The 27,902-nt window shown below is 37.1% G+C and overlaps 1 protein-coding gene across 7 annotated transcripts in view; it reads right to left on the reverse strand.

The window, feature by feature from the left end:
• Nucleotides 1–27,902, reverse strand: part of AKT3 (AKT serine/threonine kinase 3) — a 154,244-nt gene that overhangs the window by 15,433 nt on the left and 110,909 nt on the right. For 5 of the 7 annotated variants that reach the window (XM_030499899.1, XM_030499903.1, XM_030499902.1 and 2 more), the window contains 4 exons: nucleotides 24,567–24,689; nucleotides 22,558–22,686; nucleotides 7,039–7,253; nucleotides 4,256–4,343 (listed from right to left, as the gene is read on the reverse strand). In XM_030499899.1, coding sequence (XP_030355759.1) covers nucleotides 4,256–4,343; nucleotides 7,039–7,253; nucleotides 22,558–22,686; nucleotides 24,567–24,689 — 555 coding nt within the window. The remainder of the gene's footprint in view (nucleotides 1–4,255; nucleotides 4,344–7,038; nucleotides 7,254–22,557; nucleotides 22,687–24,566; nucleotides 24,690–27,902) is intronic. The other 2 variants (XM_030499901.1, XM_030499904.1) reach the window with 2 other exon arrangements.

Here is a 27,902-nt window from a genome sequence, read left to right on the forward strand (position 1 = left end):
TTCACAGACAGACTTCCCAACTCAAAAAAAGAAGTATTTGTGTTAACAAACCAGCTAACTTACTAAATGATGTTCCAAGCAAACAGTCTATTCGCACATAAACTGAAATTCAGTAACTTACAAAACACGCGGTTAGGACACTGCGTGTGGTGGTCCTAGGCAGGGGAGGAGGAAGGGCTGGGACTTCAGTGGTGGAATGACTCATGGCACAAATCCACAGCAAGGCAGGCTTCAGCAGGGGGTTTTGCCCATGGACAAACTGTTTTACAAGTGATAACATGCTGGTACCATGGACAGAGAGAAATCATATCCCCAAGACTACAGCAACAATTTAAGAATCAGACACCCTTATGTATATTTTCCTCCCTCTAAATTCAAGCAGCTGGGGGAAAGGGTGCTAACCAACCACTAGGTCTGCCCCATATAGTTTGAAGTATCACCGGAAACACAATGAAAAGATCAGACTGGTTAGCAGTTCTCTGATCTTTTTACTACTTCGCATGGCAACAACACAAAAGCAAGTAATGAGGGTCACTTCTACAGGCTTTGTTGCACTGCAGGTAATTGTACAAAAATAGTAAGACTCAAATAGCAACAGCCTAAAACCAGATGTTGGTATTTTCCTATTTCCCTCCTTTCCTCTCCTTTCAGTACAAAAGTACTTCAACATGCATTTAAGGCTATAGTTATATTGCAGATACTGCCAGGCCTAAACCCAGGCTTCAACCACGGGACTTCATCGTCTGCAGTTGTTCTGTCTTAAGTAAAGCAAAGGTAGTCACAGCTGAAGGGTAAGGAACAGCTTCTTGCAGCTGTCAGACTCCATGCTGAAAGTCACAGCCTCCACACTGCGACAGGTGCCCTCGTAAGTGCTGCACCTGCAGCCACGTCAGACACCCCAGCTTTAACCATAACTGACACTTGTCCCTACTCCCTTCCCAGTACTAATTAATAAATATGTTAGCACTCCCTAACTTGCTTCAGAAACAATCAGAAATCAAAATGAGATATCTGTATCTCAGCCCAAATTCCCATACGGTTTCTTTCTTCTTCCATCCATATTACATGAAGGAGGAAACCCAGGCTTCACTACAAGGACTGGATCTCCTTTGCCATGAGGCTACCTGAGTGCTTCAAGCTGCAAGTCTGAAGACATACCCCAATTGCTACCTTTACACTAATACCCATGTGGTTTTTACTCAGTGAAAGACTCTAAACAGAACATCCAACTACTTAAAAACATTTCTGCAACTCAAATAAAAATAAGCTAAAACAATTCCTAAATGAGTAACAGAGAAATTTCAAAAAGCTTCCTGATTCTAGCTAAAAATAAAGCAAATATTTTATTTAGAAGTATATGGGCTTTTGAAGTCTTCAGAGTTTGCCAAACTATTCAATTTCTCAGGCACAGAGCTAAAAACTCATCAGGGCTGAGATGATCACAGGAAGAACCTGGCACAGGCTGCTCTCTTTCGTATGCCCTCATGTTTTTTCTGCCAAAAATAAATATATCTGATCACAAATGCTAACTACTATACATTTTTCATTTAAAGGCAACGACCTTCTCTGCTCCAGTGTGCCCATACAATGTTTTATTGTCATTGTGTAGTACCAGATTAGTTTAACTCGTTAGCAGTATCAGAGAGCTAATAATTCCATTTGACCATTTGGATCCATTTACCCTATGGAGCTAGTGTTTATTGCATGAAGTACTCTTAAGTTTACAGATATATAATTATGTCTCTAATCACACCCGTAAAGCGATAACCTAGTAAATACAGAGATGTACTAACCCTAATCTCTAGTAAAAATGCAAAAATTAGTGGCACAGGAGCAGAGTGTGCACATGTACTAAACCATCCCCCAGCAACTACTTGGAACACACATGACTTTTTGGTTTCCATTACTCCGAATATGAACTTCAGTTCTTTCCTTGCTAACAGCAACACACTCCTGAAATGGAGCCAGAAAATTACAGTTTCATGGCGCATAAACCTCAGGCAAGAATACTGTGAAATATTTTTACTATGCAAATAATTATATCTACTATCAATTTCATCAAGTGACCCTACTGCTGACGAATATACTACTAATAATAAACAGCAACAGAAGCAAGCATAGAATAAATCTATTTGAAAATCAAATTTTTTGGATGCACATTCCTCCTGAGTTATTTTAGAATACCAAAACCTCAAAAATATTCATATAAGCATTCTAATAAACATACTCAGTGAAAGTTCATTAACCTTATTATTATGTTTCAAGTTTGTATTTCAGAACAGTCTTACTCTTTGCATACTTCAGAACTGGTAAAACTGTGTGTGCAGAAGGAACAATTGGGTATTTTAACCAACCAGACAAATGGCTTTGTAATAGGAACAAAACTATTTTTTAATTAAACAGAAAAACATACTCTCAGAAGACACCTTCATGAGCTGTTTTTCCATAAAGAATACATGGTGTGCCAGTACTGCAGAAAAACAATTCTATAATCCTTGAAGTTAACTGTTCAAATGAGGAAATTCAACTGGTTTTTTTACTGGCAAATTTAGTTTCTCTAAGGAACAGTAGTCAGAGTAAACAATGAATGACTACAATTTCTCCAGTTATAATACTCTAATAAGCCATATCCACCTCCATGAGTACAAAAGCAAAATATCTGAATTTTTCATATATTTATAGAAATTTTAATATATATTTTAATGCCTGCAAAATACCCCCTTTTATTTTAATAGCTCAGAATAAGTTCTTGACTGAAAGACATTTGCCATGGAGGTATGGAAAGACTCAAAGTATATGTTTAAAAATTAAGAGTATCTGTATTTTCTTAACTAAACATAATGTCGAGTGTAGAATTGAGACTTCTATTTCTAATGTAAAATAATTAAGAAATCTTTTTCAACAGAGCGAGAGTAATGTAATAGCTTTTTCTTTCTCACCCACTCCTAGCACACTGCAATCCCATTGATTTTAGTGGGTTTTTTTCAAACTCCAAAAGTCCTCAACTTGTATTTTTAGATTTTATCCTCAAAGTGCTTTCCTACAATGTCATTAAATAACCAGCCAGTGGTTGAGCTCATAAAGAACCTGATTATTATACTTGCTCTGATTATTTATTTTAGAGTTTCCTGAAACCTCATGATACTGCCAGAGAAAAATCACACTTGTACCAAGTAACTTCAGAGTACCATATTTTGTATCATCATATACAAAGTATATTTCAATTCCTATTTCAATTCCGGTAATTTGTCAGAGAAGTACCACACCAACAACCACACATTTTCAAAATTCCAGTTCAACAACAACTGAAAAAACAGTTTGTATCATTGACGTTGTAGCATAAACATATTCTGCTCATTCGTATGTCTTCCATTTTCCTTTTATTCGAACAAAGCAAAAAAAGGAGAAAAATCTATCTCTTAAAATTACGCAGCTCAACTGGCAGATTAACAATGTAAAACAGTTGGGGTATAAGAAAAAAGAATTTATCAAAATAGAAGGGATTTATAGCAACAAGTAAATTTTTACACAAGTACTGAGATAAAATCGGCTTCTGTATATAAAACAACTTAAGTCAAATTGAGTTTCACTACTGAGTAAGATAAATTCGTTTTCTAAAATCATTCCCGAAGTGTTGATCATTACAGGAACAGGACCGGGTTTAGAGAAAACTGTTCCAGTTGAATTCCCAGTACTTGCTTTCTCCACAAGCTGTTTTGGCTCAGTGTTTTAACGCTATTTTAATTTTCTTAGATATCTCTTTAAAAGTAAGTTTGAAAAAGATTTCTTCTTAAACACAAACAATCAAAAAGCAGGGTTTTGCTATGAGTCCTTTCCAATCACTTTATTTTCTTATTGCCACAAAATAGCTTTTCAATAAAAGGCAGAAATAAAAAGACAATTCAGGATAAACTTTCATTCTATATTCTGCCATTATCTTGAGACATACACCTGTTTTTCTCTTGAAAGTCCAGGAAGAAAAAAGAAAAGGAAAATATTTGGACATTTACATAATAAATGAAAAAATCTTTGCTGAGTTTAGGTAGGGTTTCAAAATTTATTTTTGGTCCACTGGAAAATTATTACTAAAAACTGAAAGATTAAGTAAGCACACCTAGTTCAGAATAATTACTCATTTGTATTAACACAAAAAGTTGCAAAGAAAAACACTAACTTCAGAGAGCAGTAGTCCTATGACTATCCATGGAAACCACTCTGCAGAAGCCAGATTATTCAGTGTCATGTAAAGACATACCTTTTTATCATATACATCTTGCCAGTTTACTCCAGCAAAGAAACTATGACGCATGATTTCTTTTGCATCATCTGGGCCTCCACCAAGCCTAAAGAGAGTGGAAAAGAAACCATATTAAACAAGCATTACTCTAAAGGAAGATTAAGTTATTGTAATGGTTGGAAAAGTGACCATTTGGTTTTGACTACCTGGGAACAATTCTCACCTACTTAATATGTAATTCTCACCTGTTTAATATGAATTCAGGTGATCTCGAGATAAAATGTGATAGTAGAAGTATCCATGCCATGGTCTATTCTATTTGATTATTCCAACTACAGTGTTCATTACTGTCCATGATACGTGTTTTTAATAATTTATTCATTTTAAAAACATACTTAAGTAGTTTTCTTGAAAGACCAACTAATTTCCTGGCATTATTAAAAACCAAAACCAACCCAGCAATGCTGACATAAAATTTTGCCAAGGAGGTGCCAGGCACTGAATCAGTAATGACTCACACATCATTTTTATACAGTGTTCACTGCTATTGCATCTGGGTGCTGTAACAATTAACCAATTACCATAAAATAGTCTCAATCTGAGTCAATTAGTATAAATTAATAAATTGTAGGCCTACTGAGAAGGTTATTTAAAGGCCATTGTAAATAACCACACTACTCACTGTGGCCCATAGCTTGCCAAAGCCAGACTGTCTGGTAAATCATCTTAGGAACTGAATTCCACCTACTTTCGGGTGAACTTGCCCAAGGTGATCTGAGCTCAAGGAAGTGGCCACTGCTGCCAAAACAGGACAGTCCCACCCCTGCCTATACCTCTCCCTTTTCACTTACATCTACAGCATCATTCCCACTGATGACTCTCAGCTGAGTCAGTTCACTAACTTAGAAGAAAACGAACCCAGCAGTGAGAAAACAAGAGAGAACTGTCAGGTTTTTGTTTCATTAGTAAGTCAAATTTGATTCAAGAAGTTTAGTGAGCTCCCTTGAGCTGCTGCTGGTGGCCAAGAAAGAACCACACATCCAGTAAAGGGATTCTCTGCCCCTTTTAACAGCATGTGGACTCTCAGCACTGTTCAGCTCTCATCTAACTTCTTCCTGAGACTGGCTACCCTACTAGACTAACAGAAAGAAATTGCAACAGGAAAAAAAGCTAATCTTAACTGAAGCCCATATATATTAAATATTGACAAGAAGAGTGACACAAGCAGTTTGTCTTTCATTAAAAGGCACTGCTAAAGATATAAAGAGAAATTTTTAAAGCAACCTTTTAAGTAAGATAGATTTCTCTCTAAAGCATTTATTGTAAGAAGCAATAATTCCCTCAACCAAGAAAAAGAAATAAAAATCTGTATTGGTACTACCCTGCTGCCAAATTACAAAAATATTCTGGACTACTCAGTCCTGCAGTGACTGGGTGTAAAATTATTCTCACTTCCAAGCTGTATTCCTCTTTGTTTCTCAACTACTCATTGTAAAATTCTCTACATCTCTGCAAAGTATTCCAGCTAGCCTGCAGTCTCCAGACTTCTCTTATTATCTTCCCATCCAGCTGCTCAGAGAAAAACTGAGTTGCAGTTAACCTCTGTGCTCCCATCCTATTTAGCATTAGCTAGCACGAGAACTTGAATATGAATAAGCTTGTAAATATAAGTCTGTAATAAACATTACTGTCTGCAAAAATTAATGACAAAGAACTATCTTTTAAATTCTAAAGGTCTATATATTTGATGGGTCAGATTGTTTGGAGGTTAAAAATGCATAAGCAGTTGCTACAGGAACAAATTTTTACTTTACTCTCCATGTATTTGGCTGGTTGGTCACAGTTTGCTTTTAGTGCATACAGTAAATTCAGTTAAACAGGCATTGCTGGGCAGCAGCAGGAAGGCTAACCACTTGTGTTGTCATGGCCGTGGCACTTGGCTGATTCAGGCAAATCCCTCGGAGAGACACAGCAATGCGTCCACTACTAAAAACTTGTTGAGAACAAACTGAGGATGCAAGAGGACTAGAGAAAAGACAGATAGAAGAATGCCTGCAGCCTTAAAACATGCCAAGAGACCCGCAAGCACAACAGAGTGATAGGGGAAAAAAGGGGACCTACAGACAAATCTCACTGATTTACAAAGACAGAGATTTAGTTTACAACCACAGGGGACTGGACACTGCTGGTCCAGTACAGGAGCCACTGGAAAATGGTTCTCTTAGGCAACAATCCCAGAGGGGAAAGCCCAACACAAAAGGGCACAGGCAGCAGCTGGGTGATACTTGATTTCAAACCACTATATTTAAATTTCACTCAGAAGATGTATTTATTAATAAGTTACTAGTTTACATGGTCTAATATGTGATTTATTTATGTGCCCTCATGAAATTTAGCATATACATGTCTTCTAGCATGCTCACTTCCAAGAAAAAGTGCTGCAGTCCCCATGAGACACTACAGTGAACTCAGGGTTAAATAACATTCTGAAAAATGATTCGAGAGCTCTCCCTTTGTTCCAGCACACAATCTAAACCTGAAAAGATCCCTGTCTTTTCTGTGAATGATTAAGAAAGTGTTCTTTTCCACCCGATTTTTCCCCTTTTGCTCATTACACTCACTTTGTATATTTTTGCTGTATTGAAGAAGTGGAAAGCTGAGACTGTATGGATGTATATGGCCTTTTCCTGTGACTGACAGGTTCCTCAGCCAGGAAGGCCAGGTACCACTGGCCTATTTTTACATTAACCAGTATAACCAGAGTATTTATTGTGCCAGTATATGCAAGTAATTTCACTTACCGCTTATTTGGATCCTTTATCAGTAGGCCTGATAGTAATGACTTTGCATCTGCAGACAGAGTTCGAGGAAATTTTATGTCCTCCATTAGTATCAGTTCAAATAATTTCTCATGATCTTGGTTGTAGAATGGTAATCTTCCACACATCATCTCATACATGACAACTCCTAATCCCCACCAGTCCACTGCACGACCATAGTCATTATCTTCCAACACCTAAGACAGAAACCAAAACCAGCTGTAAGACATGCACTATTTCAGACATGATAATTTCTGTCTATTTGATACATCTCGTCATGAATGTGTTTCAAGACTATTTTCACAGTGTGCTACAAGGAGTCCCAGAACCTGGCTCAAAACATGCAACTGCAGTACTGACACACCTGAGCTCACTGAAATTCCAGGCATACTGCTAAAAGCAAAAAAAAAAATTTAGGATGACCTGCTCAAAATTATCATGATTGCATTTTCCCCTTTCTTATGTCTTCTATCATCCCCTTTATAGTGTTCACAGCTTTAGGAAGAGATGCTATCTATGGGCACTACTGCCTCGATTAGAATTCTTCTGGGAAAAGAAGCCAATCGTCTCCTTGCTCAGTCACTTCTTCTCTCCTTAACCCCACCTGTAAGAATAAAGCCTCAAATTTAGAAACACTTTAATCTCACTAAGACAAGCTTAGCCTCTTTATGATCTTTGTTTATATTAAAAGTCCTCAATGCATTTCTCCTGACAGTTTCACTATATTCCATGAAATAGTCCAAACAGCTGGCCTGCAATAATGCAAAGAAATATGACAATGTTTACTATGATACTATGTTTATATGATAGTATATGATTACAGAAACATGGGAATGTTTATATCATTTGTTAACATAGTGCCTCCAATGCTGTGTATCTAAAAACAACTTACTCCACGAGAATTGGAAGAAGGAAGAGTGTGTCTTGACCTTAATACACCTCCATAGTAAATTGTAGAAATGGAGACAACATAACAGCAGCATACACCCATCATGAAACCATAAGCAATAAGGAAACTGAAGGCTGCTGAATATATACATATATAATTCCAATTTCTTGAATTTCTAGCAGATCATACCCTTTCATTTTGAAAAGATCCAAGTTAGAAGTTAATAAATGGTAATACAGAAGGCACTACAATTGTATGTGCCAAACTGCCAATATTTGCTGCAGAAAGATCTACTGTAGAGGCAAAAACCTTAAACAAGAAATCAGACTTAAATAATAAACAGTAAGAAAGATCAGAGAAACATAACTTACAGAGCTGGACTATGTTTATAAAGAATTAAACAATTCTTCATAAAGAATTCTTTCTGCATCAGTAAAAGAGCTTCTGAAAGGCAGCACATAACTGATTTAAAAATAAATTTTAAAAAGCAACAACAAACTAATCCTCAGAAAACAAAATACTTTTTACAACACACAGACACATGCCATCACCACCACAAAGAGCTCATCAGATTCAAACTGTAAGCAGACACACAGGAACAGTCATTCAGATATACAGGATTGAAAATCTGGCAATGTGTAGCAAAGTCTTCAGGCTTTAATGAACAAGGCCACCTCTAACAGATCAGAAACCTTTTGCTACAAGCACATTTTCTTGTGATTGTCTAAAAAGTGTAAGATGACTTCCAGTAATTTCCTCTGAACCAAGGATAGACAAAGCTTTTGCCCATCTGGGGACACTAAGTGGTTGTGACCACACCATAGGACACACGCGCTACCCTCACCAGTCCTAATGAGGGTATCAAGCCCATTTTTCTGCCTCCTCATTTTCTCCCCCAGTAAATCCAAGCCTGCTCTGAAGTATCTGGTACATGCTATTAGCAGAAACAAAATGCTATCTGATCCAGTATGGCAATTTTGACAATCCCACAGTAATTAATGCATTCGTGTTCTTAGTTTTCACTGTCCTTAAGGATTAGTAGTAGAAACATGATGAAAAGAAGTATATTAAAAATCCCTCTTGTGTATATAAGATTAAAAAATCATAAATATTAACACATTAACACATACTCTTTACAACTGTGCCAAAACAGACTCGTTACATCATTCATATTTCCAAATAGAGGGTGAAATTTTGGAAAGTGTAAAATACAACAAATTATCTGAAGAAGTACATATGACAAAACTAACTAACTCTTGCATTTTAAAACTAATTAAATGTTTTATGAGTTTGAGCATATTGCAAGCTATTTGCTGAAAAACTGTATATGAAATCTGTGACACTTGTCTTTAAATCACCATTTCTTCTGCCACAGAATAAAAGCATGTATTTTTCTACTACACTTTTTAGCACTGTTACTATTTCTCCTACCTGTACAGTTAGCTACTCTTTTCTTTTGCAGCTAGTAAAACATATAAAATTGCGAGGCAGTGGTAGATTCTTTTAAGAAGTAAGTTGAGGTGTGGTTTTCATGTGTGATTTATAAAAGAAGGCAATGGGAAAATAGAACATAACATTCTCTGAGCAAGGCAAATCACACGCCTAGTAGCTAAAGCAAACCGTATCTGTGGCTTTACCTAATTTATGCAGGACTTTACCTAATAATAATAAAAAGTACAAGCAACCTTTTGCTGCATTCCCACAACAGCAACAAAACAGTGGTACAAAGAAAGAGCCAAATGTGATTTTTAACCTCTTTTTACATAAAATCATAAAAAAGCATAAAAGCTGGATTAACTGCCTCTCGAACCCACATAGCACCAGCCGGGTTCTCATCCCCAGCTGGCAAAACTGGCAACTCTTTATTTTTGTTTAAATACCTGGTTTACAGCCAGCCAGACAAGCAAGAGCATCAAAAGGGTTTCATTTAGGCAAAAGGAAAACAGCCTGAAAATAGTGTAAATAAAGCAAAATGCATCTCATTTTTATATAAATGTAATAAAATTGTACATAACGCATTCACAGTAAATACACACTATTATTTTCTTTAAGTAATTTCTACATCTCATGGTGTTAAGAAACTACAGGATTTGTAGACTGTGACAAATCGATGGAAGTGCTGGAGTCCAGCAGCTCCTATAACCAAATCCATACAATTAGGGTAGGCATGAGAACATGACAACACACACTGCCCTAGCATTACAGAATCCTTTCCAAACAGATCTTGGATTTGAGGGATTTGTTTTTAATTACAAAGAACATAGGTCAAGAAAGCTTCAACTGAGTGCTAAAATGAACATGACACACAGCTGCAGGCTTTGTACCTATGAATAATTCAGTTTTTTGCATACCATGAAGTGGATACCTGCTTTTAGAAATACCTCCTTTGGCTGTGAGGACCAAAACTGATGTTCCTCCAGTATTTGTGGGGTATTCTTGTTACCAGCTTAAGTACCTGGCCAGGCACAGATACAGTGGAAAGTTTGATCTCCTGAATTTTGTACGCTGCCCTTAAAAGCTGCCTCCATCACCACCAGCCAATTCTCGTCCCTCCCCTGTAAGGTTCCACAAATCTGTCTTTAAGCAAATACACTGTCCTAACAACTCATTCCCTTCAAAGTCACTGCAGGAAAGGCAGCAAGCCCACCAAAACCATCATAAAAGGCAGAAGTGCAACCACTCTGGTTTCTACAGAAAGAGCAGCTACACCAAATACATACTCCAGTCAGGTGAGTTTTCATGAAGTAAAGATGAAGTTATGTGCTTTCTTTCACAAAATTTGTTTAGTTACGTCCTTCAGATATATGACTTCTCTTCCTTCATCTGCTTCACACATCTGGTGTGCCAAAATCCCAAGGCACCTCGTCAAGATCTAGGTGAGGTTTTAGGACATGAGAGTTCCAGCATGATGTGACATCAGTGTGTAGATAACATCACTCATCCCTGTTTTATATCTCACATCGTCACTGTACCCAAGTGACTTCCCAGTGTTGAGTAAAGCGGGAGGTGGGCTGACTCCAGTTCAGTCTGGATGATACCATAATACATGGGAAATAAAACTCAAAAAATTACCATAATTTTTATTACTTGTGAGAATCTTACTCCATTTGGTTTTAGGGCTCTAGTGCAACAACTGGTTCTTTCAGAGGTAGTGTCAGCCTAACTCACACTCTTGTGTCTTTTTCCTTACCACATCTCCCCTTACCTTGACAAAACTATGCAACGGGCATCTGCTTCCAGGCATATGCAGTTACTTCAGTGTTTTTGTGGATGTTTTAGAGGCGTTGGACATTACAGTTTCAGCTAGGGGAAAACTATCTATTTACCTTAAAACTTTCATCTATATTGTGGTCCAAAGGCAACTCAACTTTATTCAGTTTCCTGAGACAGCACGAATAGCCAGCTGTAACAAGGGAAAACAAAGTATTCCTTAATGACTCCACTGTCTGCACACTTTGAGGTTTCCAGAGAGTATTACTGGCAATGACAATGTATATGATGGGATAGTGCTTCACACACAGAGCAAAGAACATCAGGCCCTACATACAAAATAAAAAATTCAGTTCACAGCCTGAACTTTGCCTTTCGTACAACTAGATAATACACACATACTGCAGAGCTGCTAAGATTGCAGCAATTCAGTTGAATTTACCCCTCACATGTAACAATTCATTTTGCTGACAAGTAATTACAGATCAGAAAAATATTCTCGTATTTTCATTTACTGACAAAAAAAGCAATCTTCTAATAATACTCCCCATTGCTGAAAAGTCCAATCTCTTGGACTTAAAAATATTAATAAAAATCATCAGTACCACTGGAAGTCTTCTGCTTCCCAGAAAACAAAATCAATTAAAAAGACTTCCTCCACTACTTCACCAGTGGTTGTAGATTTTAATCTTTAGGTTTACCAGCCAGTACATCTCCAGGTTTCCTTTGCTTTACATATGTCACTCCTTTAAGAACCTAACATACAGTCCACAGAATTTGATGTAGATTGAATTTTTATGGTGAAAACCAGTGAAAAGATAACTTTTATCTCTTTATTTCTTTGGTAGCTAAAGCTGAAAGTTTTTTGAGAGGCAGCAGCTTGAGACATATCTGCAGACTCTTACTTACAAGGGCTTAAGGCAGAGACTTAGGAAGCATGCAAACAAATGAGCCAGCCAAAGAGAAGTTGGTACAAGCACATAGAATCAGATTGGAAGGGACCTCAAGGATCATCTGGTCCAACCTTTCTTGGAAAAGCATGACCTAGACTAGATGGCCCAGCACCCTGCCCATGCAATGCTTTTACAAGATCCTGTGAAAATAAGAGGTTAGGAGGTTAGCCAGCAGTGTAACAGGTGAAGTCTGTGACCAGCAGCCTCTAGAAGATGTTTGGTCACACAGCAGAAGTTCACACAACCAAGAAATGTACTTCTCATAGACCTCTAAATGGTGGTTAGTTGGTGTAACTTCTGGAGTTTGCACAGACAAATTTAGCAATACCCTTGAACATGAAAGGCTTCATAAAATTCATTGTCAAACTTCTACAATAGGTTGTCAGCACTGGGTTTTATCTTCAAAGAACAATATCAAAACACTGGTTTCATACTTTGTTTTAGGTAACCAGGGCAACTTATTGGTAAAACAATTACATTTTTTACCTAATTATGGTTTCTCTTAATAATGTTAGATATAGACTTTCTGATAGGACATTACAAGTAGCTTGTTGCTCAATCAATAATTTTGACAGAACAGATGGGAAAATATTTAAACATCTAAACAAACTGTCTGCACACCTATGTTGTGAAAGAAAACTGAGAACTTGGATACAACCAATGTACTGTTAATTTAAGGGGAAAAAACTGTTTTCAATTAACCTTACAGTTCAGGTGGAATCTATGTTCCTTAGGCATTCCTGGTAACCCTTCACACATTTTTATTGCTACAGTTGTTGGTCTGCTAACAAATAGTCACCCATATATTATTCAACAAAAGTTGAAAAGTATGCTTGCTAGAACTTTCTATCAATTGTGGTAACAACTACAACAATGAGAAAATTTATAATTAACACTAATGAACAAAGGTAATACATATTTCTTTATAGAAACAGACTTTTCTCCAAATGTCTGAAAATTCTTCCTGCAAAAAGGTATGTTTGCCAAGCATTATACAAGTTTAGTTACTATAACTGTATCTTGGTATGAGCGGTGAAAGTATTGCTGCACAATGGTAAAAAAAGACTTGAATAAATACTCATTGCTTTTATTATAGAGAGCTGAAAATACAAAACATCAAGTTTATAGATACCCTGGGAAATAGATACCTGAGAATTAAGTCAAGGAAGAAAGTTTTCTATTACTGCTCTAATTTTTGTGGTAGTTTTTCTCCATTTCGTATCTGGCTTACACTGATGTTTTATTTCTGGTCCCAATGCAGACCATCTTCCTAATATATTTTTGTACTAGAGATTTCCCCCATCTTACTCAGCTTTTTGTTATGTAACCTTAAAAAAAAAAGCAAACTGATTTTCATTTTTTTTTCATTAGCTGGCACATGTGCTGCATCAGAAATGGAGCATTCTGGTATAAAAAGCCTCCTGGAGTAAAGAGTGTGCAATACTAATTAAGGTGTTTAACCTCCTACATGGGACTCTGACTTCAGCAGAATTTAAAATCTTAAAAAGACAAACACCGCCCCCCCCCAAAAAAAACACCAACCAAAAAACCACAAATAAACAAAACCAAAACCAAAACAAAACAACAAAAAAAAAACCCCAACCAATATAAGCTATTGCAAATGAAAAGTATTCTAACCAAGGAGTGTAAATCAATGGCAACCCTGGCAATCAAAAAAACCCAGAAAACCCCAACCCAACAAACAAACAAAAATACCCCAGCAACAACAAAACCACCAAAACCAACAACAAAAACCCACCAAAAAACCAAAAGCCCAAGAAAACAACCACATATTTAAAAGACTTCTCAAAAGTAAAACCTATTCAATGGGCAAAAAAAACCAAACCAAAGCCCAGAAAGCTAAATTAACTTTGTTCTAGAATTAACAGACACCTTTCATAGAAGGCAGCAAGTAAAAGAAAAAGATTATTTCCATTTACAGAAAGATGGTACTTGCCTCTCATAACTCTGCCACTCTACCACTGGAAGAAAAACTGCAGAGCTGTTCACACCTGTATTAATTATCACTGCAGTAGTCTCTATAACATACACTGCCATAAGATGTAAGATGTGTAAGAAGTAATAAATAATGATAATACTGTGATATTTTTTTCTGGTTGCTCATTCTTCCTGAAATGATTCTGAATTTTTACTGATGTTAAAGAGCATTTGTTCAGCTTTTATTTATGCTTCATTACTTTCGGAAAAACTAAAGGCTTTTGCTGAGATGGAAATAATGTTTGCATTGCTTAAATGAAAATTAATGAAAAAAAGCTGCAAGCATGTTATCAAGACAGTCTTTGTAAGAAATGTCATACTTACATTTATTTTACAAAAAAAAAAAGTGGGTTTTATTAGAAAATTGCTCTCTGCTTTAAAGTTCTGGTTTGCATATACCAGTTTATTGATGGGCAGTGTGGAGCTAATCTGTTTTTTAGTCTTCTGTTTGTTTTATTATTTTTGCATATTTGTTACATCTTTCCCCTTGAGAAGTCTGATACTGCTTGTGGACAATTAGTTTTTGTGTCTAGTGAGATTACCCGGATTGCAAGAAAATTCAAATCCTTATTACATCATTGATTATGTGGCTTCAGGAGAAAGTCTAACTCTTGTGCTAATTTATCTGTTGTTGCAGCAACTCTTCCGTATGTGTAACTGAGTAATGTTTTCATCCCGCATATAAGTGCTCCCATCTTTTGATCTTGATACTGGTTATTGCCAATAAATTATATTCTGCTCTGGATACCCTGCCTTGTCCACATTCCATCATATTCATCTCAGGGGCCCACTGGCAATGCCAAGCTGACAAACATGCCCAAATTCAAATCACTGGCATTTTTGATGACTTAGGAGCATAAGATGACACAACATGGTACACTAAAATATACAAAGTGATAACAAAATGGAAAAAAGACCACATTTGAATTTTCATGAGGTGCTAGCATTTCAGGGTAAAACAACTTTTGAATTTCCATTTCCTTTTAATGTAAATAAATAAATAAATAAATAAATTTGATACTTGGAATTCTAATGTAAAGAGAAAATTCCATATTGTGAATCTCCCATAAATCAGAAGGGAAAATATTTTCAGGCACAGAAGCTACTCCTCCTCACACCCCCCACTGGTCCTCACCCAGAAATAAAATGTAGCCAAATATACGACAGACAGCTGTTCAAGAGCACACGCCAACACTAAACCACATTTCCACAGGTAAAATAAATTCTATTGTGCCTCTGCTAAGAATCAGATTATGTATGAAGCATCTAGGTAAACAGAGAGTAAATAAACTTGAACTATCCTTCTGAAGCCAAAAGAAAATTAGTTAAGCAAAGCACAACACAAATACAGTGTTTGCGTACAGAGCAAACTAAGTATACTTTCAGGAAAATTAGTACAAGTTATCAGAGGCTGAAGCTTTTTGGTTTTAAATAAAAGCCAACAACTAAAAGCAAAGCATTCTGCCTCACCTCATACTATAGGTACTCTCTCATACTATAGGTAAAGACACTCAAATATAAAAAGAAAAAATAATTATGGCATCCATATTGCTAGAGGACTTAGCAATTAAATATTCATCAGGTACTTTCTATTTTATGGAATAAAATAGATCTCATCACTGAATTTTTTTAAGGAATCCTTTTTTGTTTATATAAATCGATATGAATGTTTAGACTCCATTAAACTAATGTAAAGGAATAAGAAAAAATTCAGTCCACACAGTAGGTCCTTTGCTGTGATGGTTAACCCATAAAAGATATTTTTTTGTTGATTATACCTTCTCTACTTACTCAGCTTTATATTTGCCTATATGACAAAGAGGTAATGCTCCCTGTTACACATTACTTCTAGTCATACAGGTATACCCATCACACATATGATTTTTTTTACCATTATAATAAGAGGGTTAAAATCTTTCTTGTGACATCAGAAGAAAAATATTATCACAACCTGCAACACTACCAATATGTGACATTAAAGAATGACCCTTTTGACAGCATTCTTTGAGCTTGGAACACAATTGATTTGAATCCATCGTTCTAAAAGGAAGAAAGAATACAATTACCACCTTTCTAAGTCTCTGGCTGATAAAAAGTAATGTTCTATCCTTGGACAAAACAACACTTCATAACATGCTTTCCTAAATATACATTGAACACTTGTAGGTTCCATTTCTTTTTATCGTAATGCTTTTTGGGGTGGGGTAGTTTTCTTGGTTGGGGTTTTGGGGGGCAGGAGGGCACTCTATTTTGTTCATTCTAACTTGGCGATCAAAGAATTTTTATTTTTACACTATTACAGAAGTGCATTTTTCTAGGTTTCCAAAACCACCTTATTCAACCTTCCCATCTGTCACCATCTGCTTCTTTTTAGCATGTACTTTTTGTGTGATCACATAAGCATGTGAAAAATAACTAACATTCAGATGATTGTCTGCTGGTACATTTGAGGACTGGGCATAATAAAAGTGAACTGCCAAAACGTACTTAACACTTCTAATTTTGTTGGGTCTTGCATGTAAGCTACATTTGATTTTCAAACTGTTTTACAGTTGGAAAGTTGATCAGGTACTCTAACTCAACAGTAAAACTGAGACTACATAATTAGCTAAGCACTAAAAAGATTATATTCAAAGAGAGGAACAAAACCCAGAAATACATCCACACGAGTTCACACATCCATCTTGGCTGAGTCTGTCTGCACAATGTTGCCTGAGGCACAGGATAAGATGCTACAAGCAGCCTACTTCTGGACAGTCACAGCCTGTGTCTTCTCTATTCCTTGTTCCACAGGACAAGGAATAAAGGACTCTCATAATTACAAGGGTGTATGAATTTATTTACATTAACACAGACAATTTGGTGGCATGTCTCATTATCCTTTTTCTAGAAAAAGGATAAACAGAAGTGAAGAAATTAAAAAGACGCACAATAAAAACAGGAACTACCCATTCCCCTAAATAAGCCCCAAAAGCCACTGACAATCAATATTCTTGATGCTCATGAGAGGTAACCAAGCATGAGCGAGAACTTGCTCTCCAGACCCTGATGGAAGACCTAGTCTAACAAAGTTTCTCTTCCACTGTCTCTCTTTACAGTATTGTTCCAACTCTTAGAAGTTCATACCAGTCTTAAAGCCTTGTGAATGCACATGCCATCTGGCAACATCTTAACAGCTGCTTTCCCTTAATTTGTGCCATTTTCCACAGATTCCCTTTTCCCCTATATACCTTTTCAATCCAGTAGTTTTAGAGGTGGAAAATAATGGCATATACCTATTATTTATATAAAAGTTGCACAGAATTTCAAAAAGCACATTACTTAGATGCCTCAATTATCTTTAAGTCCAAATGAAATTTAAAGGAAAGGAGGATAAAAAGGAAACTGCATAAGCCACGACAGAAATTATTCTGGCCTTCAGTTCCTCTATATTCCCTAACCAAACAGCTCTCTAGCAAGCTCCTCTTCATTTTAAGTTGCTCATCAATTTCTCCCGCCTTTTGCGTCTCTCTGCAAAACATTATCTTCATTTCTATTACGAGAAAATTAAGAAAAAAACATAATTTTCCTTAGTTCAAACTCTGTTTCCTGACTACAACCACATTTTTCTCCATAAGAAAAATCTTCTCATCTCTAAGCTGTGTTTTCCGGGCTATCAATCTACCTTTGAGATCATTAGATTCATTTCATGAATTTCTTTTACCTCCTGTTAACCTACCTTGCTATCTTCCTATTTTACTCAAATTCTTTATGAAACTTCATTTTCTCTGTAGTATAATATGCTCTCTTTTTACACCCACATCTTAGCTAACCTCTCTCAATTGGCCTGCCTCAGTTCATCCATGATGTTGGCTACATTCATCAAGTTCTTTGCAAACAACCATTTTCATGCTTTTCCCCACACCTGAAAGAGCTCTTCTGTAAAATTCACATTGCAACTTCTATCTGCATTAAAATCCCTGCTTGAAACACTGCTTTGCTATGAGATATGTATGTGTCTGCAAAACCTGAAAGCTTCAATTTCCATGCTAGCCTGTCTCAGTGTATTTCAGTGGTTCCCTCTCTGTCTGTATATCACTTAGTTTCAACTCGTATCAGACCAGCTATGTGGCAGATCATCACGTTCTCAGTCCAAAAATTTACCAGACTGCCCTTGGCAAATTTTCTGATCCAATATGTTAAAAGAATGAAACAAATGTATAGCTGCACCAGTGACAAAATATTTTTTCTGCTTCTACTATAACTTTTTATAATCTGCATATACCACATCATTCTTAGACAATTCAACTTCAAATCCTGTAAACAGGAGAAAAGTGTTTTTTCTTGCTATAACCATGCCTGCAGTACAGGGTACAATGCTTCTCCTTTCTGAAATTCAGCCACTGAACTTAAATGGCCAAGTTCTAGATTTTGGGTCACCTATATATCAAAACTGTATCCTTCCCAAAAAGAAAAGTTGCAAGGAAGAAATTAAGTGAAAAGTGAGGAAAGACAACAGTTGCCTCTTGACAAAAGAGTTTTTACCTTTCACTTCTCTGAGATAAAACGCAGGGAAATAACTGATTACACGTGATACGTCTTGCTCCCATTTCTGAAAGGAAGATCACCAAAAAAAGATCACCCGCCAAACAAGCTTGTGTAACTGATCTCAGTATCTCCTTCATCTCTGCTGGTCTCATTTTAAAATAACTTATAAGACATGCAAATCTTCTCATGCCTATGGACAAAGGCTATGAATCTACTGTGGTCTTATTTACTGTCACATATCATTAAGTGATAGTTCCTGCATAAACCAGCACTGTCAGACTTAGGTCCTATATGAAAGGTCAGGCCCTATCAATGCGAGATGAAACAGCCTTTTAAACAGTGGGTGAGAAGGACTACATTGATATCAGGAACACAAGGTTTGTGAGGAAAACCCAGCAACAGGTAAACTTACTTTCTGATTAAGATTAATCCTGTAATCACCTTGTGAAATAATTCTGTATGGATCTACAAGGACACCTTCACCTGAAAGAATGTCATGCACAGAGGAAATCCACCTTACCCTGGCTTAGCTACTTCTCTGTTTTCCTGTTGGAAGCAACTGCAATCTAATTTTTGCAAAAAGATGGAATACCGAGCAAGACTCTGTGTCTCAAACAGTGGTCCAAAAAGCATTTGGAGAACCAAGCTCAAGCCTGGAACTGAATCTGTAACACTGAATTAATAAAAAAGAAAAGATTAAGTCAGTTCTCAGGCTAGGTATAGATTCCCGCCAGTGCAAGGTTCCTGGCTCAACTGCTTCCTGGCTGGTAGACTGCAGCCTCAGGCTACCCCTATGTGTTACACAGTACACTGTCCCAGTGTCCTCCACCACCAGCCAATAAGTACACGGGAAAGTGAACCAAAAGGCCTGCAGAAGGGATGCACTCATAACAACTGACCTAGATGAGAGGAGGAGCAAGGGTATTATTAAAAGGACAGATACTGAATGGGTTTCTCCACATAGCTGGAGAATACTTGTTTTTAAAGGACGGCTAAAAGGTATCTGCCTTTACACTTACCACAGCCAAGCAAAGCATGAGTATATGCTGTCATTTAACCTGGGATAAACAAGCAGAAATTCAATGTGGTAACAGAATTAAAGTCCAGCTGTAACATGAGGTTCTCATGATCTGCATTTGTCAAAAGGTAGCAAGTCTTTGGCATCTGATAATGATTTCTGTGGCCTGAACTGCAACGAAAAGTCATTTTTGTACATTCATTCTCTGACACATGCACATGAATAGACTGGAGGACCCAGTCTCTTGATGGTCCCTTTATAAGTCAGCTGTCCCGGGTATAAGAATAGATACAATTGCCTTAGGTAAGCAACTATCTAGTCAATGCACTGGTAAACACTATTGCAGTAGCAGAGAGTACGAAGGGGAAGTTTATTTTTTGCAATGGTGTCCATATACTGCTAACTTCACCCTTTTACATAAGAATGTGTGGATAAAGGTGTTGCGTCATCTTACACCGTATCAGTAACCTGTCTAGGTTTGCTTTAAACATTTCACATCTCAGGTAAAAGGGAGTGAGTTCCATGGTTCCCAGGGTTAATGAAGAGTCATTTCCTTCAAGACAGATCTGTACAGCCTGGGTGTCCAAAAATACTCATAATGGGAGGAGAAGGACTTCTAGAGAACAGAAAGGCAACCTGGATCAAGTAACTTGTGGTAAGTGAATGATCCCTTGCCAAGTTCAATGGAAGACAGCTAACATGTTTCCAAAAGTGAGAGATGGAGAAGCAGATGAAAGCAACTGAATGGGATATTTGCACTCTTTAAGAATGTTTTCAAGACTGCTGACAAGAGACAATGAGAGGGTAAAAGCTGGCAATGACACCTGTAGTCTATGCCAGTGATGACAGTATCATCCCTTGTGTTCTTGTTGCTGGAACAGATTCTGGGTGTGGAACACAAGAAAAGTGGCCACTCTACTAAGCCAAACAGGCAGATCTGCAACTTCTAAGTAGCCATAAAAGATTCAAAAGAGGCTAAGGATAATTCTGGAATCCTTAAATGTAGATAGCTGCTGAGTGTCCCTAAACACAAAGAAGATGTCAGAAATTGCCAAACAGAATAGCAATAATCTGCACCCAAGTCTTCTTTGGAATCTATGGGATAGGATTCTGCAAAGGACACAAGGTATCAAGTGAGTTTGTGTCATAACTAGAACAGCTGGTGAATCACCAAACAGATGAAATGAACGCACTTAATCAACCAAAATTATTTAGGTACGTCAAATGCGCAGTGTGAGAGCATTACTGCTCATATTTCTCTTCTCTGCTGAAAGAATCATGGAACATGGAACCAGATGGATGAAGAGAAAGTTAGTGGCTCCTAGGAATACTGATGTTTCCTTTATAGTTGGAGAAAAAGAATGTATCAAAAGGTCTTGCTATGATTCAAAATGGTTTTAACTCTACATACCATATTAACTTATAACCAATTACTGGCAGTTTTAATTTCCCCCAAGTGCAAATTGGAGGAGACTTAATTTGCTTTAAGAGACTTTCAAAGACTCTCAAAGCCGCAAACTTGACCATCCTAAAATCTTCATTTCCAGCCAGCAGTATGCAGAAGGTGATGTGTACCAGCTTCCCTGACATCCCTTAATTGTAAGGTTCAGAATAAAAAATGAAGCGCAATCTAAACTTGCATAGGTTCCAGGGCTTGTTGCCACTACTCAGGATTCAATACTTTTGAAAATAAGAGGGTAAAGAGCTATGCTGAACCAGTGCCTCCTCACCTCTTCCCTTCAAACTAAGGCACATTCTTCTTCAGACGATATACAGTAGAGAATTTCTGGTGGTGCTGAGTTGCTGCAAGAGGTGAGGAATCCCTTGAAGAATCCTTATTAAAACAAATGGTAGGACTGAAGGGTCTCGTAAAGCCCTTTAGGTTGACAAGAAAGTTGTCTTAGTGTCAGGTGTGTGTCATGTTAATTAGCGATCTTGAATGCTGACAAGAACAGAAATAAAGACTAATCCAGCATCCACAGAATCCTTGGCATTAAGTAAAAAAATAATGCTGTCTTTCACATTAATACAGGAGTTGCGTTTGTCATCCCCAGGGGAGAGGCAGAACATCATTTCCCAACACCACAATTAGTACTGTTGACTGAAGACAGGCAGGATAAAAGCACAATTTTGAGATTGCTTCTCGCATTTTTTCAGTAGGCATCAGTGGCAGAGCTGTCAGCGCTTATCATTTGGGTGACTTGAGCTTCCACACAGACTCTAAACTAGCCAAACCAGAGCTGGTTTCAACATCCTTGTGTCCATTTCTTTTATCAGTCCTTGAGAAGTGTGATGTTTGGCACTCCAAGTGCTAGCTAATGGTAAAGATGGGGTGGCATACTCTGGGATGCCACTTCTGCTTACATACTAGGAAACAGCTAAGTTTTGGTGCCCACCTCAACCAGTTCTGAGGTTGATACACTCCACTGTTATAGCAGAAATATCTAAAACACCAACTCCCTCTCCCTGCAACTGGGAAGTTCGGATAAAACCCAGAAAACTCAGTACTTTCCTATCCCCCTCGCCTCCACTAAGGCTATATAAATGCTAGTTATACAGCTCAGTCAAGCAGGATCATATGTTCCAAGTGACAGACAGATGGAAGATTATTTTTGAAGAAATCATTGGAAGATAAAAACTTTAACAGACGAAGACAAACATGAAAAGGAAAATGCATGTTAGAGGCCTTTTTAAACACTAAGAAGTGCGGCATTGATATACCAACAATCACCACAAAGAATAGTAGCACATACAATTCTGAGTAACAACTGCATAGTATTAACCAGGCAGACTGTCAGTTCTTTACTACAATGACCAGTTTTCAGTATACAAACACCATGGTCTAAAATTAATTGAAAAAAATAAACATTTTATACTGTATTACAAGAATATATTCTAGATCATACCTCAGGTGCCAGGTATTCTGGAGTACCACAGAATGTTTTCATAGTTGCTGCGTCTGTGATTCCTTCTTTGCAAAGTCCAAAATCTGTAATTTTTATGTGTCCATCTTTATCCAACATTAGATTTTCTAACTGTGTGTTGGGGAAAAAAATGATCCCTTAGTATTTTTTAACAGGACAGGCTGATACATTATATCAGTTTTGTCAAAAAGATGCAGTATAACTGCTTGCAATAGAATTCATTTGTGATTTGTTAAAAAAAAAAAGCAGCATTATTTTACAGCACTCAATGGTGATTACTGTTATGCAATTTAAATATTTATTTAATAATTCAGTACAGTTTACAAAGTAAATCCCAAGTCAATCAAAGTGCGACCCTTCATTCTGAAGTTTTATAAGTTTGGTGCATCTTCCATAGAACAAAAGCTACATAATTTTTTTAATATTCTCAAGACAAAGTCAAGTAATTCAAGGTTGCAGTCATGGCTGTCATTTGGCAAGAATTCACAGGTTTCCTTTGCTGCAACATCACCTTCGTTTATCACGATGCATTTTACTTGCTATACTGTCACAAAACAGTATATATCCGTAAATCCTTTAATCTTGCACAACCCTTTCAGTAACAGACAAGCCACTGATAAAAACAAAACCCTGAGGTAAACTCCTCCTTGTATACTTGCAAAGGACACTGTCCTTGAATTGTGTATGTGTATCTCTGCATGCTCTGCATGCTTTTGAAATACACCATTCTTGCTCTGAAATGTGAAAACAGAATACAACCAATTACGAAGTATCCAAAGAACAGTAATAAAAACTACTGCAGTATTTACTGTGGACTATCTCAAAAGCATGGCTAACATTGTTTTCCCAAAAGCTTTTTATTAGCAGTACTTTAAACACAGACAGAACTAAAATCAAGTAAACCATACTTCTGAAAAACTTTTCTCAATAGAAAAAGCTTTTTTCTCCTAATTATAAGGTGTGGAGTAAAATTACTAACAAAAAAATCATAGCCCTGTCCTCTTATTATCCTCCTTGACTAGACAATTCTGTATTTTTCCAAGATGTCACAGCATTTCATGTTATTACAACAGATTCTGCTACAAACAGGAAACCCAGTGTTTTGTTTTCTATCTGCCTGCCTGAGCAGAACTTGCCTACCACTGCCTCCTTCTCCTTGGTTCCTGTACAAAGGAGTCCATGAATGAACTCCACTAAGCGTGCATGTATAATGTGAAAGCACGGTTTCTCATGCAAATTAAAGGCTCGGCACAAAAATAAAATAGTCTTCTTGCGGAAAATATTCCTCCCACATAAGTTAGAAAATGTTCCTGTTGAAAGCAGAGGTTATTTTCCACTGAAAACAGAGGTTATTTTCCATACAATTTGGTCATTCTGTGCCAGAGAGTACTCGGAGCATTAGGCAACAACAGAGGATACACAACTGTATACACAGGCAAATCTAAGACAAACTACATTCCAGTATTATGAAACTTTCCCAAGATACAAAAGACAAAATAATTTTTTAATTGACTGAAATTCTTTTCCTATTGAAGTATTCTTAATTGTTTAAAATGTTTTCAAATCATACAAGAAGATAACTCTTTGATGAGATAAACAGAATGTAGTCACGTTGCCCCAATTCCCCATTTCCCTTGTTTGAGGACATTGAGAACTACATTTAAGATTTATGTTGAAATCCAAGTTAAGTTATAAGTACTGGAGTAAACAAAACAAAACAAAACAAAGTATCAGAAGTTTAAACCTCCTTCAAGTGCTATTACTAAGATACTGTGTTTCTGGTTTTTAATCAAGTTAAAGTCAAGTAATGTAGCCGTCTAGAGATTACTGTATCAAACAACTTCCTTCAGCACACACAGAACTTTAAACTGAACACAGATTTTTTTCTCCATTAACTCTGAATAGCGCAACTTTATAATTACTTTGTGTTTGTCCCAATAGTCTCTGCAAAAACAAAAATCTGATTACTTTTTTTTTTTTCCTTTTTTTACCTTGAGATCACGGTACACAATCTTCCCAGAATGCAGATAGTCCAGGGCAGAGACAATTTCTGCACCATAGAAGCGTGTGCGGTCCTCTGAGAACACCCGCTCTCTCGACAAATGGAAAAACAGCTGCAGGGTAAACAGCAGGGACAGGATTGTAATAATTACTGATTTAGTGGAGGAAATTAACACAAACATAAAACACCTCTCATCACCATATTGTGATGATAGATAGTGTACTCTCAGTGGACACTCGGCACTCTTAGACAGCAGCTGGCTTATCTTTTCCAGGTTTCCAAAGGGAGAAAGCGAGCTGTTAAATCAGCGTTTTAATCAATATACCAATCTTGTTTAAGGCATTCTGCTTGCTACTCATTTAACCTTCAGTTACCAGGGGGGAAAAAAAAAAAAAAAAAGTATGCAGCAGCATCATTCTGTACTTCTCCACCACTTCTCAGATGTTTATTTTAAGCCACTGAGAAATATCGCTAAAATAACCAGATTATGGTCCTGCCGTAAGTTTTCCAGTAATTTATTAACTTTCCTTTGAACTGACAAAAGTCTAGTTTTTCTGTGGAATTAAACTGAACAGGTGAACAGACATTTTACAAAACCAGCACATTTGTATTGGTAAGAATATTCATAGTCACTATAAAAAACAACCCAACAACGGCTTATAAAAACAAATCTATGTATTTAGTGTATTCATTTATTGGGGGAGTTGTCTCTTCTTTAGTACTTTATAAGTAACAGACCTTTGCAGACACTTTTTCCAACTAAAGTCTTTCAGTGTAAAATATTAGTCATTAAATGTTGCCAGTATATTCAGCTGCAGTGAAAAAGTGTAAGGTCAAGTTCTGTAAGGCTGTCAGCATCTTACTGTATAAAACATCACCCTCAGAACCTGGAACAACACCTAAAAAAGCAGAATTTGGCTATTTAAATGCTCTCTAAAAGGCTAGTTTTATTTATTGTGTTAAGAAAACTTGGGAAAGTCCCCAAGCAAAGATTAGTGAGTATGTCTCTGTATTCTGCTTAAGAGCAAATGGATTGCTTGCCTTACTCCTTCAAGTTACAGTGGTTTTGGTTTTACCACAACAGCTAACAATCAACAAAACAGAAATACACAAATGTGATCATCTATAAATTAAACATAGACAAGGAAATCCATATCAACCAAAATAAGAATAATGTGCTTAATTTGTCATGACCACATCTTACTTTACACCAGTAGGAAACCTACACTGCTGACACTGCACAGAACAATGTGAGAATTTCTGCAGCTATTTTCAGAGTGTGGATTTTTCAAAGTGTAATTAAAAAGTCAATCCTATAAACAACCAGAAGTCAACTTCTTTCCTGACAATTTTATTTCAAAAAAAGCATATTCCTTTCTTCTGAACTTAAACAAACTTCCCACTAAGCTGAGCCTTTTGGCAGCATATATTGTATAAGCAGAGACTTCACAGAAAACAGTAACTACAGTATGGTTCAAAGAGAATATTTCATTTCTGTTTTTTGTACCTCAATTCCCCTTTCAATTTCTTTTTGAATTCTCAAGACGCCCTGCATAAAAATGGAATACCTGCACAACAAGGAGGATCATTATTTTGTAGGTATTTCAATAGCTCCTGCTGCTCATTTCCGTGTTTAAGCACCCGTCCCTGGTGGCAACATCAGCCCTCCCTGTAGTAACCTGCTCTCTGTACTGAGGACTGCTTAATTGCCAGTGCAAACACAAGACCAGTACAGACTAAGTCTGCCTTCATGAAGTGCCTCACATATTACAAATTTGAGAAAAGAATAAATAATTTTCTCAATTTTGGGGGTCTTTTCCACACATTTCTGCAAGATTTCAGTAGGAAACAAACACCACTAAGTAAATCTTCATCCATGTAAAGGAAAATATAAAAATTATGTAATTTATGCATTTATGACCATTTAGTGGTCTCTTTCATAAAAAATGAGCTAATGTTAATCATTTTTAAGAGTTTTGTTAGTTTTGACAGACTCAAAGTAATCCAAAATAAAGGCCAACTTTCAGATCACTTTTTAATGTGTACAAATAGCAAATACTTTCCAAAAACTTATACTATAACCTCCAGTTAGCCCTATATTCATATCTATGCAAAAGGACTATTGCAATTTTCTGTATGAAAGAGAAAAATCCAGTAGCTGAGCAGCAAAGTCTCAGAAAATTCTAAAACCTCAGGATACTCAGAGCAGGATATTCAGAGCAGCCCTGCAGAGAAGGACTTGGGGGTGTTGGTTGACGAGAAGCTTAACATGAGCCGGCAGTGTGCGCTTGCAGCCCAGAAAGCCAACCGTATCCTGGGCTGCATCAAAAGAAGCATGACCAGCAGGTCAAAGGAGGTGATCCTGCCCTTCTACTCTGCTCTCGTGAGACCTCACTTGGAGTACTGCGTACAGTTCTGGTGTCCTCAACATAAAAAGGACATGGAGCTGTTGGAGTGAGTCCAGAGGAGGGCCACGAGGATGATAAGAGGGCTGGAGCACCTCCCGTATGAAGACAGGCTGAGAGAGTTGGGGCTGTTCAGCCTGGAGAAGAGAAGGCTGCGTGGTGACCTCATAGCAGCCTTCCAGTATCTGAAGGGCGTCTACAAGGATGCTGGGGAGGGACTCTTCCTTAGGGACTGTAGTGGTAGGACAAGGGGTAATGGGTTCAAACTTAAACAGGGGAAGTTTAGATTAGATATAAGGAAGAAGTTCTTTACAGTGAGGGTGGTGAAGCACTGGAATGGGTTGCCCAGGGAGGTTGTGGATGCTCCATCCCTGGCGGTGTTCAAGGCCAGGTTGGACAGAGCCTTGAGCCACGTGGTTTAGGGCGAGGTGTCCCTGCCCATGGCAGGGGGGCTGGAACTAGATGATCTTAAGGTCCTTTCCAACCCTTACGATTCTATGATTCTATGATTCTATACTTGTCACCAACAGATGTATTAGTTTCCATTAGAAAAAAAAAAAAAAAGTGTTCCAATTTGAATCTGAGTTGACAAGCTGACAAGTTAACAAAATAAAATTTTATTTTTTTTAGTGTTTATTTCCAACAAAATATTCTTGATATTAATTCTAAATACTAACTTCAAAGTAAAATGACCAGCTAGAAACAACTAGCAACAGTTCTCTCTTTGCAAGAGACCATGAGTTCCCAAGACAGGTTATTTTAACATTACATATGACACTACAGTCACTCTTCAGAAGCATTTTTGATATTATTATAGTAACAGTACTATACATATATGCTAGTTTTGAACGAAGAATTTATATGTAGATGTAAAAATGAATGTTAAAAGTGAATTCATACACTCAGATAAATGCTGAAGA

This window comes from Strigops habroptila, chromosome 10, assembly GCF_004027225.2.
Source record: "Strigops habroptila isolate Jane chromosome 10, bStrHab1.2.pri, whole genome shotgun sequence".
Classification (NCBI taxonomy): domain Eukaryota; kingdom Metazoa; phylum Chordata; class Aves; order Psittaciformes; family Psittacidae; genus Strigops; species Strigops habroptila.